General features: G+C 33.4%; 1 protein-coding gene across 4 annotated transcripts in view; it reads right to left on the bottom strand.

The window, feature by feature from the left end:
• Positions 1-14,706, bottom strand: part of LOC110440494 — a 91,553-nt gene that overhangs the window by 73,158 nt on the left and 3,689 nt on the right. For 2 of the 4 annotated variants that reach the window (XM_021483607.1, XM_021483609.1), the window contains exons 2-6: positions 11,630-11,842; positions 9,732-9,933; positions 2,875-3,075; positions 1,757-1,970; positions 856-864 (exon numbers count right to left, since the gene is read on the bottom strand). In XM_021483607.1, the coding sequence (XP_021339282.1) occupies positions 856-864; positions 1,757-1,970; positions 2,875-3,075; positions 9,732-9,933; positions 11,630-11,757 (754 nt within the window). In that variant the 5' untranslated portion in view covers positions 11,758-11,842. Of the gene's footprint in view, positions 1-855; positions 865-1,756; positions 1,971-2,874; positions 3,076-7,194; positions 7,215-9,731; positions 9,934-11,629; positions 11,843-14,706 lie in introns of those variants that run through there. The other 2 variants (XM_021483610.1, XM_021483608.1) reach the window with 2 other exon arrangements.

The following is a 14,706-nucleotide window of genomic DNA, read 5'->3' as shown; positions in this document are numbered from 1 at the left end:
TACTTTTTATAATTTCCATTGGGGAGATTCCATTCATTTAGAATTAAAAACAAAATAAAATGTATATACCTACTGGGGGAAAATTACAGGTATTCAGTGTGTATACCTGGTATGCTCCCTATCGATAGGCGAAATGTACTGGGTCGAGTGACATACAAAATATTCAATTTCGTCGCATCGTTGTACAGATAAAAAAAAAAAAAAATTGCACACTCAGTAATGCTGGACAAAGGGACCAGTCCGTTTTGAAACATTGTAATATGTTTAATACATATATTGTTTGTGTAGAAAGGAACACTTTGATAATAGAATAGCAGGTATGTTAATAGAAGATAGAGAAGAGCCAACTGCTACACTAGTAATACTCTATTTTATGAATTTAGAAAAGTTCTATAGAAACAGTGGAAAGTACCCGATAAATGAATTATAAGGAAGAACTTTGATGAGAAAAAGTTAGTGCTTTGGAAAACAGATGAAAGAACGAGAATGCAATACTCTATTAATATACTGGGAGTCATACGTACAAAAATAAATTTGTTCATGTCATGTAAATACGATGTGCAGTCATCATGCACACACTGCATTGAAAATACCTCAATGAAATTTCATAAATTGCAACAAATATTTTAAATGGAAAAAAAGTCCCAGATAGCAAAATAATAAATAACATGATGATAAATATAGAACTACATGATAATAAATGGAACAACATGACAATAAGTGAAACTAGGTGACAATAAGAGAAATGTACTGGAACAATTAACTGTGTCAGAAATAGCATAAAACCACTTAATTGAAAAGAGAAATAAGATTTAGAAAAGAAAGGAAAATGGGAATAATGTGGAAAAAACTTACTCTTTAAGCCTAAATGAATAAAACAAAAGAACGTCAATATCAAATTTGCACATAAAATATCATTTACATTGAAAACATCACAGAAATATACTGTAAAATTATACAAAATTCTTTGAACTCCAAAATGTATAGTGTTCTTGGCTCATGTGTGACTTTTGAACTTTACTCAGTTTTGGCCGCTGAATTAGGTAATATGTAAAAGCATCTAAAACTTTAGAACACGTTGGTAAGACATGAATGCCCCTTGCCCCTTAACCCTTTCACCACTTAAGACCATAATGGACTTATCCAGAACAATGAATGGTAGAGTTTACTCCAGTTACATAGGGGTGAAATTAGGGTTAAGTCAGTATATTGATGACAATGATTTACTTCTAAAGAAATGACCTTGGCGCTGACATTAATTGGGACCCTGAAACAAGAACTTATCCAGGGTATACTTATCACACTTGACATTCTTTATTCAAAATTTATGTAAATCTGCTAAGAATTGAAGTCAGTAGACTCATGATAATGCGAATGATAACACGATGTGACGCAAGACAACTGCTAGAGACACAACAGGATGGACATGAGTCACATTACATACCTAATTATTAAGGGGGCTGGACGGATGAGGAAGGGGAGTGTGGGGAAGGTGGAAACAGACTAAACAATTATATAAACTCGTTCACCCCTGAAACTTCATAATGAATTAGTCCAACCTTTGATTTGGAAGAGTTCAAATGTGTCTTCAGGGATGAATGAGTTAAGTTATTTTCCAGGAGTGCGTCACTGGTATATTGATACTTGGACCCCCCAAAAATGAACTCTTAAAATGAAATATGCAATAATTAATTAAACAGTCTGCTTTCAATTATTACTGAAATTACACAATATTATGGTAATCCTAAATACAAACCTTTAAGTATGGAACTGAGGTCTTGGTTAGCCATGGTTTTTTTATCAGGTGAGATGACAGGACATCCATTGATGACAATGTTCTTGTCTGCACATCCAGAAACCAGTATGGACACATTTGTTCCAGTGAGGTCAAGGTCAGTCAGTTTTTTACACTTGGTTACTAAAGCATGGAGTCCAGACTCAGTGACTAAAACACATCCGGACAATGAAACCTACAAACAAACAGAGATGAACATGAAACAGCCTTATTGTTATTGTATCTACAAACTAACAGCTAATACTTGATCTACTCTGCACCAAGCCCAGGGGGAGCCCACACAAACTATGACTCTAAGAAAGGTTGCAGAACAATGATATAGTACAATTATAGTCAGTTTATCTACTTAACTGTAGTTGTCATGGGTGGCTTATTACAAGAGATGATTGGACTTATTACCAGATATGGGTTGGCTTATTACCAAACATAAGTGGACTTATTACCAGACATGGTGGGCTTATTACCAGACATGGTGAGCTTATAACCAGATATGGGTGGGCTTATAACCAGACATGGTGGGCTTATTACCAGACATGAGTTGGCTTCTTACCAGATATGGGTGGGCTTATTACCAGAGATGGGTGGGTTTATTACCAGAAATGGATAAGCTTATTACAAGAGATGATTGGGCTTATTACCAGACATTGATTGGCTTATTACCAGATATGGGTGGGCTTATTACCAGACATGAGTGGGCTTATTACCAGATATGGTTGGTCTTATTACCAAACATGAGTGGACTTATTACCAGACATGGTGGGCTTATTACCGGATATGGGTGGGCTTATTACCAGACATGGTGGGCTTATAACCAGACATGTGTTGGCTTATTACCAGATATGGTGGGTTTATTATCAGACATGGTGGGTTTATTACCAGACATGGGTTGGCTTATTACCAGACATGGGTTGGCTTATTACCAGACATTGGTGGGCTTATTACCAGACATGGTGGACCTATTGCTAGATATGGGTTGACTTATTACCATAAAGTAAGGCTTTTGTGAGATAAATACTTTTTTTTATGTTTTACAGACATTCAATGAAATTGTTAATGATCCATATAACTAATGTACGTACTTCCACGAGTTCCGGGAAACAGGACGCCATCCACATTACGCCCAGATCAGTCACATGACAGCAGCCATTCAGCTTGATTACCTTCACACTTTTAACGGCTTTGTTCATGACCATTGTAGCAAAAACAGCATCGCAGACCTGTTCAATTCCGCTGAAATCTAGGGTAAATGCACCCCCTGCTGTCACCATGGCCATGATCCCCTGAAAATAGAATTGTTCTGTTATAAAGGCGCAACTTCACACAAATATCATAGGATGATCATCAAATCTAGATTATTTGAAAAATGTTTCATTTGTACAGCCGTGTACCCCTACATTACCTTTAAGACAAATAATCTCTTCGGTCGGAATGTGTTATTTGTTTAAGAAAGATTTTAGAAATGTACAATGGTGCTTACATACAAATGTACACACATTGTACATGTATACTTTTTACCATATTACATTCTTTATAGTAAATAATGTTTACATGTCTCTTCTCCTCAACAATATGCTACTTATATTTTAGAGTGATGTTGGCATCACAATTGATTCAAATATTGTAGCATTGCAACCCATGAGTAAATTGTATATATGCATGTATATTAAAAGTAGGATCCAACAAGTTTTATTTTCTTTGTCAAAAATACCTGGCCATGCATAATAATAAATTGATGCAAAGATAATATAATATAATATAATATGCAACATTTATATAGCGCCCTATATAATTTGTAAAATTACTCTAAAGCGCTTTACAACATATGGATAATAGTATTATTTATAATTGCGAAACAATAACAAAGGCGTACAATCACTCTTATACATTAAGCAAGCAGATAATCGTCGCAATGTGCACATAAATACTAAATAAAGGGTGGTATTTACATGATGTCTTTGCAAAGAGCCTAAAATGCAGACGTGAAGAGGTGAGTTTTGATGTCCTTCTTGAATTTGGCCAGGGTATTGGATATAATAGAATCATTTACAAGATTGGAAAGCCTTTCAATGTCCAGGTAAGTGTGTTGCCACATATACCCTTTTAATACAATGAAGTGTTCAGTTTTTTAGTTTTCAGGGTTCTATTATATTCGTGTCAGATTAAATGTGGATGTTCATATATAATACATGTAGTCAGTTGTTACAAATTTCACACAATTGCAGTTTTTGGAAATGCTTTTTTCTGTTACCATCTAAGCATTCTGATCATCTATCATATATATATGGAGAAACTAATTTAGTAATTAACACATGCATATTGGCAGTCCAAAGCTGACTTTAGCATTCTTTATTCATCAGCTTGATGTTTCTATATATGGAGATAATCTCATTTAGATATTGTCAGTACTAAGCTGTTTTAAGCATTCCTAAGCAGTTTGATACTTCTATATATGGTGAGGCTCATATAAAGATAAGCTGTTTATAGCATATTTTTTACAGGATCTAACTTAATCCAATTTTTAATAAATGATAATTTGAAAGTCATAATTAATACAGAGAACTCAAAACATCAAGAGGCAAAGGGGGCCTGTATTATTCACTTTTTATTTAATGATGTTGGCAAAATATATCTACTGTTGTGATGCTTGCAACAACACAAATGTCCCCTGTTACCTTAAAACAAAATGCCCAATATCATTTATTTGGAAAATGTAAATAGAACTTAAATACAGCAAGCTGGAATGGCTCCAGTCCATAGTAGCTCCTGAAAAGTTGTCTTTGAAAGTTTGGCACATATGATTTATGTGATTTTGAATGTGAGACATGTCTATTCACAGAAATATTTTTGACAAGCCCCTTATCCTAAAGATGTTTAAAAGCCAGTTATCATTACTCTAGGCCTCATGGTTCTTAAGGAGAAGTATACTTTGAAGATTTTAACATATTTGACCCCAATTGACCTGAATGTAGGTCGCTGAAAGATCAAGGTAATTAATATAGTTTATACAAAACTGTAATTTAGCTTTTGACCCTTGCAAGCGACAGGATTCAACTTCAGCTAACACTTAGCTTTATATACATGTAGTCCTCTAGTCCCATAGACAAGTACATTTCAGCAAGGACTATTAAATCACCTCGCTAAATTTGTAAAATTACTCTAAAGCGCTTTACAACATATGGATAATAGTATTATTTTTAATTGCGAAACAAAAACAAAGGCTTACAATCACTCTTATACATTAAGCAAGCAGATAATCATCGCAATGTGCACATAAATAATATCTAAAGGGTGGTATTTACATGATGTCTTTGCAAAGAATCTAAAATGCAGGCGTGAAGAAATGAGTTTCGATGTCCTTCTTAAATTTGGCCAGGGTATTGGATATAATAGAATCATTTACAAGATTGGAAAGCCTTTCAATGTCAAAGTAAGTGTGTTGTCACATATACCCTTTTAATACAATGAAGTGTTCAGTTTTTTAGTTTTCAGGGTTCTATTATATTCGTGTCAGATTAAATGTGGATGTTCATATATAATACATGTAGTCAGTTGTTACAAATTTCACACAATTGCAGTTTTTGGAAATGCTTTTTTCTGTTACCATCTAAGCATTCTGATCATCTGTCATATATATATGGAGAAACTAATTTAGTAATTAACACATGCATATTGGCAGTCCAAAGCTGACTTTAGCATTCTTTATTCATCAGCTTGATGTTTCTATATATGGAGATAATCTCATTTAGATATTGTCAGTACTAAGCTGTTTTAAGCATTCCTAAGCAGTTTGATACTTCTATATATGGTGAGGCTCATATAAAGATAAGCTGTTTATAGCATATTTTTTACAGGATCTAACTTAATCCAATTTTTAATAAATGATAATTTGAAAGTCATAATTAATACAGAGAACTCAAAACATCAAGAGGCAAAGGGGGCCTGTATTATTCACTTTTTATTTAATGATGTTGGCAAAATATATCTACTGTTGTGATGCTTGCAACAACACAAATGTCCCCTGTTACCTTAAAACAAAATGCCCAATATCATTTATTTGGAAAATGTAAATAGAACTTAAATACAGCAAGCTGGAATGGCTCCAGTCCATAGTAGCTCCTGAAAAGTTGTCTTTGAAAGTTTGGCACATATGATTTATGTGATTTTGAATGTGAGACATGTCTATTCACAGAAATATTTTTGACAAGCCCCTTATCCTAAAGATGTTTAAAAGCCAGTTATCATTACTCTAGGCCTCATGGTTCTTAAGGAGAAGTATACTTTGAAGATTTTAACATATTTGACCCCAATTGACCTGAATGTAGGTCGCTGAAAGATCAAGGTAATTAATATAGTTTATACAAAACTGTAATTTAGCTTTTGACCCTTGCAAGCGACAGGATTCAACTTCAGCTAACACTTAGCTTTATATACATGTAGTCCTCTAGTCCCATAGACAAGTACATTTCAGCAAGGACTATTAAATCACCTCGCTAAATTTGTAAAATTACTCTAAAGCGCTTTACAACATATGGATAATAGTATTATTTATAATTGCGAAACAAAAACAAAGGCTTACAATCACTCTTATACATTAAGCAAGCAGATAATCATCGCAATGTGCACATAAATAATATCTAAAGGGTGGTATTTACATGATGTCTTTGCAAAGAATCTAAAATGCAGGCGTGAAGAAATGAGTTTCGATGTCCTTCTTAAATTTGGCCAGGGTATTGGATATAATAGAATCATTTACAAGATTGGAAAGCCTTTCAATGTCAAAGTAAGTGTGTTGTCACATATACCCTTTTAATACAATGAAGTGTTCAGTTTTTTAGTTTTCAGGGTTCTATTATATTCGTGTCAGATTAAATGTGGATGTTCATATATAATACATGTAGTCAGTTGTTACAAATTTCACACAATTGCAGTTTTTGGAAATGCTTTTTTCTGTTACCATCTAAGCATTCTGATCATCTGTCATATATATATGGAGAAACTAATTTAGTAATTAACACATGCATATTGGCAGTCCAAAGCTGACTTAAGCATTCTTTATTCAGCTTGATGTTTCTATATATGGAGATAATCTCATTTAGATATTGTCAGTACTAAGCTGTTTTAAGCATTCCTAAGCAGTTTGATACTTCTATATATGGTGAGGCTCATATAAAGATAAGCTGTTTATAGCGTTACCTGGCAGTTTCTCCTGACACTCCTTTACAATATATATATAAATTATCTGTTAACCATCCTTAGCAGTTGACTGCAAACTGATTAAAAATAATGGCCTTTAAAACAGCTAAATAATGCTTAGATGGCAAAACAGCAAAGAAATGCCAATGAAAACTGCCAACAGCTGGTTGGGTGTTTATGTAATAATTTGATAATTTGCATATTACCTATATGATGTCATTACATACTGTAAATAAACAGCTAAAAATGCTGAGGAACAGCCTTCCGATTTGACTTCGGTAATTATTTTCCTTTATTTGAAGAACTGACAGCCCTTGAATTATTCCAATATCAGTACACCTCTGTAAGAGTTTCACAAGAAAAAATTACAAAAGAAACCAAAAACCATTTGATCCCAGTTGTAAGTTGTGAAAAAAGTGAAAATATATTTTCAGACTCTGAGATAAGATAAGCTACATTGATTCCCTGGAAACAGATTTCACTTAGTGGAGCAACAGGTTTTACCAATGTAATCGGAAAGGTTCCATAAAAAAACACACTAAATCACTGAAGATTTTGAGAAAATGAAATAATAAATAAAAAAAGCTTTATTTATTTCATAACAATAATGAAACAAGTTATTTCAACTTATTTGAATCACCCTTGTTAGCGTCTGAGGGGTCTTATTGTGGGAGGAAACCGGAATACCCGGAGAAAAAAACATGTGGTCGGGCAGGTGTTGAAAGGCAAGTGTGCTATCCACTGCACCATCCGACCACCCTGAAATTTAGTTTGGAAAGGAAGATTCCATGAGCGCACAATCTCATAGAATATTTGCCTGGAGTTTGATTTTGAGAAGTACTACTAACCAGATCCATTATGAGAAGGTTTTTTAACACAACCAATAAAATGTTCGATGTGACGTATCGATGACTAGTACGATATGTACACAGTCACCTTCATCAGACAGATGTCCAGTGAAGCGTATACACAAAGGTGTAAAATGTGTACAAGTTGTCCACCAAATCGAGTCGATTCCGCTACGCTGTAAGCATACACATTTTACACCTCTGTGTATACGCTTCAGTCTGGTCATTTGTCTGATGAAGGTGACAGTGTACATATCGTACTAGTCATCGAAACGTCACATAGAAAATTGTATTGGTTGTGTAAAAGGAACTTCTCATAATCGATACTTACCAACCCTAAGAAAATGTTTAGAAATAACCAGATCCATGTTTTCATGGGGAATATTGAATTTTATAGTTATTAAATGTGGGCTTAAATTTTTGCATTTTTGACCGAAATTTAGAAAATTGAAGATGCACATATTATAATTTCACAATCTAGACATGTGTAGGAACTAGATTTGTGCGGGATGTTTAGAACAGAGATGGCCAGACACTAGACCACCAGATAAAGGTGATAAAGTCAAATGAATAGGCTTAATTACACCATATTGAACAACAACAATCACATGTGTTTTGTTTAACAAATCATCAATAAATTCAGCTATTAAATGTACGTAATAGAATTTATTTTCAAACATTCTGTAATACTCCCTAAGTATATGTATGAATCGTGACAACTACATGCTCGCTCTGACAGGACAACATTAATAATATTACAGATACGAAGTTTGCTGTCACGGCTCATTTTTATGCTTGTCATATTATTTCGCCGGTTAATATTTTCTCGATCACATTATTGACCCATTAAATCGCAAAAATATCATCCCCATGTATATATCCTACTACATGGTATCGATCACATTATTGACCCACGAAATCGCAAAAATTTCATCCCCATGTATATATTCTACTACATGGTATTTTTCCTAGCCAGATATAAAATCTACTAGCCCTCGGCATTGGGCTGGTGGAATTGCACAGTATACACCCCTGGATTCAAATACATCCTTACCATACCAGTGAACTATGGACACCAAATATGATAATTGGAACATCAAAGTCCCAAAATAAAATGTAAACAATATAAAATTTATAATTCTGAATAAAAAATGTATCAAAGAGAATTTTAAGAAGGTTAAGGGCTTCAATTGTAGAATAATCTGGTCCTCTGCCCCTCATCTGCATACCCCAAAGTCATACGTGTCAACCTCTGAAACCTCCTATGCGGGAGATCTCCCCCATTCCACATTTCAAATGAGGGAGAAAGTGCTTGAAATGTGACTGATACTGATTTGCTTAATTTATCTTTCCCTTTTTATGCATCAAAATGATCCAAAAAACATTTGACTCACACACCCTGCACTAACTAGGAGATCATTTGACTCACACGCCCTGCACTAACTAGGAGATCATTTGACTCACACACCCTGCACTAACTAGGAGATCATTTGACCACAGGATGTACGGTAAACAGCCGGTCAGTTCGAATCGGCGGAAATTTCGAACACATATTTTTTTCAATAAAAACAATAATTTTCTAGCTAGTGATAGTTCAAACTCTGATTGGCCCTATTTCGTAGATTCTGATTTGGTATGAGTTTGGACATGAATGAGGGAGTTTTGAGGGAGATTGGTTATTTTTTTTGTCAAAATGAGGAAGTGTCCCTCCTAATGAGGAAGGGTTGACATTGATGGAAAGTATGCAGGGTGATTGCATAAAACGGGTAACATAAGGTCATAGATTCTACAAATTCGACACTTCTTAAGTTCTAACAAACTACAAGAACTACCTGCTCCTTCGCCTGTTGTGATTGAATCTATGACTATAAATACAATTTTAATTATGCATGTACCTGTATTTTCTCCAGTGGAAAGTGAGTTGTAATTTTCTCCTCCTCAAACAATTTCAGCATTTTGGCTTTGTCAATGACCGTGGTTTTTGGTGAAGGAGTCCGTGCCTTTGTCGTCATACTTCCAGCTGCATATTCTTCCGTGAGCTTTTCATTATCCTTAGAAGCCTTTTCAAGCAATTTATTCATGCCGGGTATTCCTTTCCTGAAAACAATGAATTGTGTTCATATTTTTTACAGGATCTAACTTAATCCAATTTTTAATAAATGATAATTTGAAAGTCATAATTAATACAGAGAACTCAAAACATCAAGAGGCAAAAGGGGCCTGTATTGTTCACTTTTTATTTAATGATGTTGGCAAAATATATCTACTGTTGTGATGCTTGCAAAAACACAAATGACCCCTGTTACCTTAAAACAAAATGCCCAATATCATTTATTTGGACAATGTAAATAGAACTTAAATACAGCAAGCTTGAATGGCTCCAGTCCACAGTGGTTTCAGTGTCTTTGAAAGTTTGGCACATATGATTGATGTGCTTTTGAATGTGAGACAATGTCTATTCACAGAAATATTTTTGACAAGCCCCTTATCCTAAAGTTTTTTAAAAGCCAATTATCATTACTCTAGGCCTCATGGTTCTTAAAGAAAAGTATGCTTTGAAGATTTTAACATATTTGACCCCAATTGACCTGAATGAAGGTCGCTGAAAGATCAAGGTAATTAATATAGTTTATACAAAACTGTAATTTAGCTTTTGACCCTTGCAAGCGACAGGATTCAACTTCAGCTAACACTTAGCTTTATATACATGTAGTCCTCTAGTCCCATAGACAAGTACATTTCAGCAAGGACTATTAAATCACCTAGCTAAACTGGTCCTAAGTGTTGTAACAGTATCATTTGATAAATATATACCGGTAGTGCATGTAGATCATAAAATATGTATATTCCTTTTGGAAAACGGCTATAGATTATAAGACTCTTTCATGCCAAAGGGTGTTGTAGGATAGAGAAATTCTACCCAATGGGTTTTCAAATTTGGTAAAGCCTGAGGCAGAGTTTGCACAGAAAAAAAATCTCATCTCCCCCTTTCTAACTTGTACAGTAAAAATATGAGAAAAGGTTTTAATTTTATCACTTCAACTTTTCTGCAATGCGGCATCAGAGTTTTCCAAAATCGTCATTGTTGAGCCATTGTGACGTCACATCCATGAAATGGGGTGTAAGATAGATATTTCTTACAACCCTTCTTACCATGGACAGTTCTATCTTATATACACGGGAATGAGAGAAACAGAGATTGTCACAATTTCCTAAATTCAATCATTGATATCTTTATGGCAGTAGTTATTTTATGTTCCTTACATAAAATAGTTTTTAATTAAGTTTTGTGCCGGATATATTTCCTTAAGGAAATCTTGGACTTGCTAAATTGGTATAGGACTAGAAAATAATCTATTCAACTAGTCCTGTGGACTACCAGGCAAAATAGGTAATGTCTAAAAACGAGAGGCTGCTACATGTACCTTGCAAATATTCTTAAAGAATTAATTAGCCATATATGTATATATATATATTCAAGTGGACAATTCATGACTTAGATGAATATATATGTCTAAGTCATTTCAAATCGCCCTAGCAAGCTAAATACCACATATCACTGCCATAGGTCTTATGGTTCTTATGGAGAACTTGTTTCAAACAAAATTAACATCTGAAGATATGCTGCGCCAAACCAGACACTTCATGCAGAGTTGGCCATATATAGCTGGCATTATAGTAGCATCAGTTTTATCATTATAAATAAAAATACATATGATCAAATCGTTGAATTTGTTTTTGTTTTTTCCAAAATACAATATTGCACATATTTTGTAAAAAAAACATTACTTACGGGTTAGACATGTTACCAAATGCTTGGTTAGGAAGAGATCTGGGTTTCATTACTGGTCCTGATCCCGAATCATCAGAATCGACCGGCTTCATGGCCGTACTCGCCTTGGACTTTTTACCCTTTTTCATTTTGGCCGTTGAAGTTAAAACGGATGTGTCTTCGTATGATGCTACAACCAAGGCATCACTCTAACATTAGTTCGCTGTTTCTCACCTGCAAAGAAAAGATAAGACAGACAAGTCAAGAAATTATTAAAATTATGTTTTAATATTTGTTTTTACATTGTATACCAAATCTCACATTGACCCAAAAAGAATGATATAGACTACATCAGTAATTTACCAATTTACCCTGGTAGTCTATCAAGAAAACCTGAAATTCTATTTGGCAATTTGAAAGGTCAATGTAATTCCACTTCAATTCAAATGTTGCTGATGTCAACAATCCACAGCAGGTCAAGTGACCAAGATTTTTTTAATAAAAATGCATAAAATGACCTAAAAGTTTTGTTTCTTTAAATCGTTTTTTTAGCTGACACAAATCAGGTTGGGTATAACCCTTCTGTATCTTGAAACTTGTATTAATTTTGGTAATATCACAATTATAGTGTTGTTTCTATCTGGTTTACTTGTTCCACTCTTCATTGCCACAGTAAAGCATATGTTATGTACTTGGTTCTTAATCCTGATTTAGATTACGATAAAAATTACAAACAGATGAACAATCTGCCTTCCCAAAAATTACATTAAAGTTCAGCAAATTCAAAAAGGTAAAGGATTATGGAAATTTAATAACTCTTTGTTACATGACCAGGAATATCTTCACCTTGTAAATAATACTATAGCAACTATAAAAGCTCAATACTGTATCCCCATCTATAATCCTGAATTCATCGATAATATTCCTGATACAGATTTACAGTTAGTAATAGATGACCAATTATTTTTAGAAACTTTGTTAATGAAAATAAGAGGCAAAACAATTTCTTGCTCATCCTATCAAAAAAAAAAAAAAACTTAAGAGAAAATAATCTAATCAATGAAATCCAGAAGCATTAAAATCAAAATGATACAAATTTGGAAGTTTGATAGAAAAAAAAGGAATTCGAAATTATTAGGATGCATAGGGTGAAGGGAAGTATAATCTGAGCAAAAGTTGGAGAAAAACCAACAAATTGTTTTTTTAGTTTAGAAAATAGAAATTTCACATCAAAAATTGTTCCAACGCTGCAGAGGGAAAATGGGAAATTAATAACAAAACAAGACATCATGCAATATGCTGAAGAAGAAAAAATCCCTGGAATGCTATTATTAATTGATTTTGAAAAAGCATTTGATTCTGTCTCTTGGAAATTTAAAGATACATTTCCTAAGTACTTCAAATTTGGGAATGACTTGAGAAATTGGGTAAAAATATTCCATTCTAATCCTTGTTCTGCAATTAATCAGGGGTAACTTATCATTGTTCTTTAATATAAAACGCAGCTGTCGCTAAGACGATCCAATCGCACCTTACATTTTTATACTTTGTGTCGAGATATTGGCAATTCGGATAAGAAATAATAGAAATATTACTGGTAACAATATTGATGACTGACAGATTCTGAATTCTCAATATGCAGACGACACTTCTTTAATACTAATTGGAACAGATAAATCTTTGAAGGGATCTGTTGAGGAACTAAATTTGTATGCTAAAATTTCTGGTCTAAAAGTAAATACAGGTAAAACCCAAGTTGTTTGGAAAGGTAGCAAAAAGAATAGCAGTGATGTACTTCTTCCAAATATGAATTTTCAATGGAGGGTTGATAAGTTTACACTTCTTGGTATTGAATTTAATGTGGATTTAAACAGAATTCCTAAAATTGATTTTGATAAAAAATCTAGTTAAACTTAAATCTTTAATCATGGGATGGAGTAAAAGAAAGCTTACTCCTATTGGGAGAATTAACATAATTAAGTCTTTATTAATTTCACAGTTGAATCATCTTTTTATCTCCTTTCCAAATCCAGATCAAAGTTTCATAAAACAGCTAAACTCAATTCTTTTCATTTTTTTATGGAATATGGTAAAAGTTAAGCACGAGGTAATTATACAGAATTATTTAAAGGGGGGGGGGGGGCTTAAAATGGTAAACATATTGAGTTTTATTGAATCTTTAAAAATCAGTTGGATCAGAGGGATATTTTGGTCTGAGGGAAAATGGCGTATGATTTTCAAAAACCAAGTTAACTTTTAATGTCTTAGCAAATTGTGGTAGTGAGTATTTAATTAAGATTGGGACTAATTGTAAAAATATTTTTTGAAAGGATGTTTTTAAGGCATGGCATAGACTAAGCACTAAATTAGAAATGTATAGAAAGGAGGATCATTCCTTATTTAAGACACCCATATGCTAATGGTATAACAAAAACATAACTATTGGAAATAATTACATTTTCTATAGAAATTGGTTCAATAAGGGGATTGCGATAATCATTGATTTAGTTAAAGATATTAGAACTTGTTCCTTTTTCTCTTTCAATGAATTTTGTGCTACTCATGGTTCAATAACTAATTATCTTCAGTATCAAGGAGTGATAATGAGCATAAAGAAATAACTTAATAATCACAATGTACCCAACAAGATGATGAGTTACACGATCATACCATTAAGTCTTGAAGTTATATTAAGAAATAAAAAAGGGTCACAGGACTTCTATAAAGTTCTTATTCAAAATACTATATCACTGTAACAGGAAAAAAAATGGGGAACTGTTTTTGATTATAATAAGGAAACATGGAAAAAAAATATGCTGTTCCATTCAGGGTAACAAATAACACAAAGTTATAATGGTTACAATTTAGAATAAAGCGTTATATATTTGAACAACAAATTCATATTTATTTAAGATTGGATTAATAAATAACCCTCTGTGTGTTTTATGTTTAATGGAAAGGGAGACAATTGTTTATATCCTATGGGAGTGCACTGAAGTACAAAGCTTTTTGACAAATTTTGAAAATCTATTAAATGCACTTGCCATTTCCTTTTCAACAAATAAAGAAAATATTATTTTTTGATGTATCGAGCAAGC

The sequence above is a fragment of the Mizuhopecten yessoensis genome, unplaced genomic scaffold, assembly GCF_002113885.1.
Source record: "Mizuhopecten yessoensis strain PY_sf001 unplaced genomic scaffold, ASM211388v2 scaffold11183, whole genome shotgun sequence".
Taxonomy (NCBI): domain Eukaryota; kingdom Metazoa; phylum Mollusca; class Bivalvia; order Pectinida; family Pectinidae; genus Mizuhopecten; species Mizuhopecten yessoensis.
The sequence above is the reverse complement of the archived record's forward strand: the minus strand, read 5'-3'. Positions and strand labels throughout refer to the sequence as shown.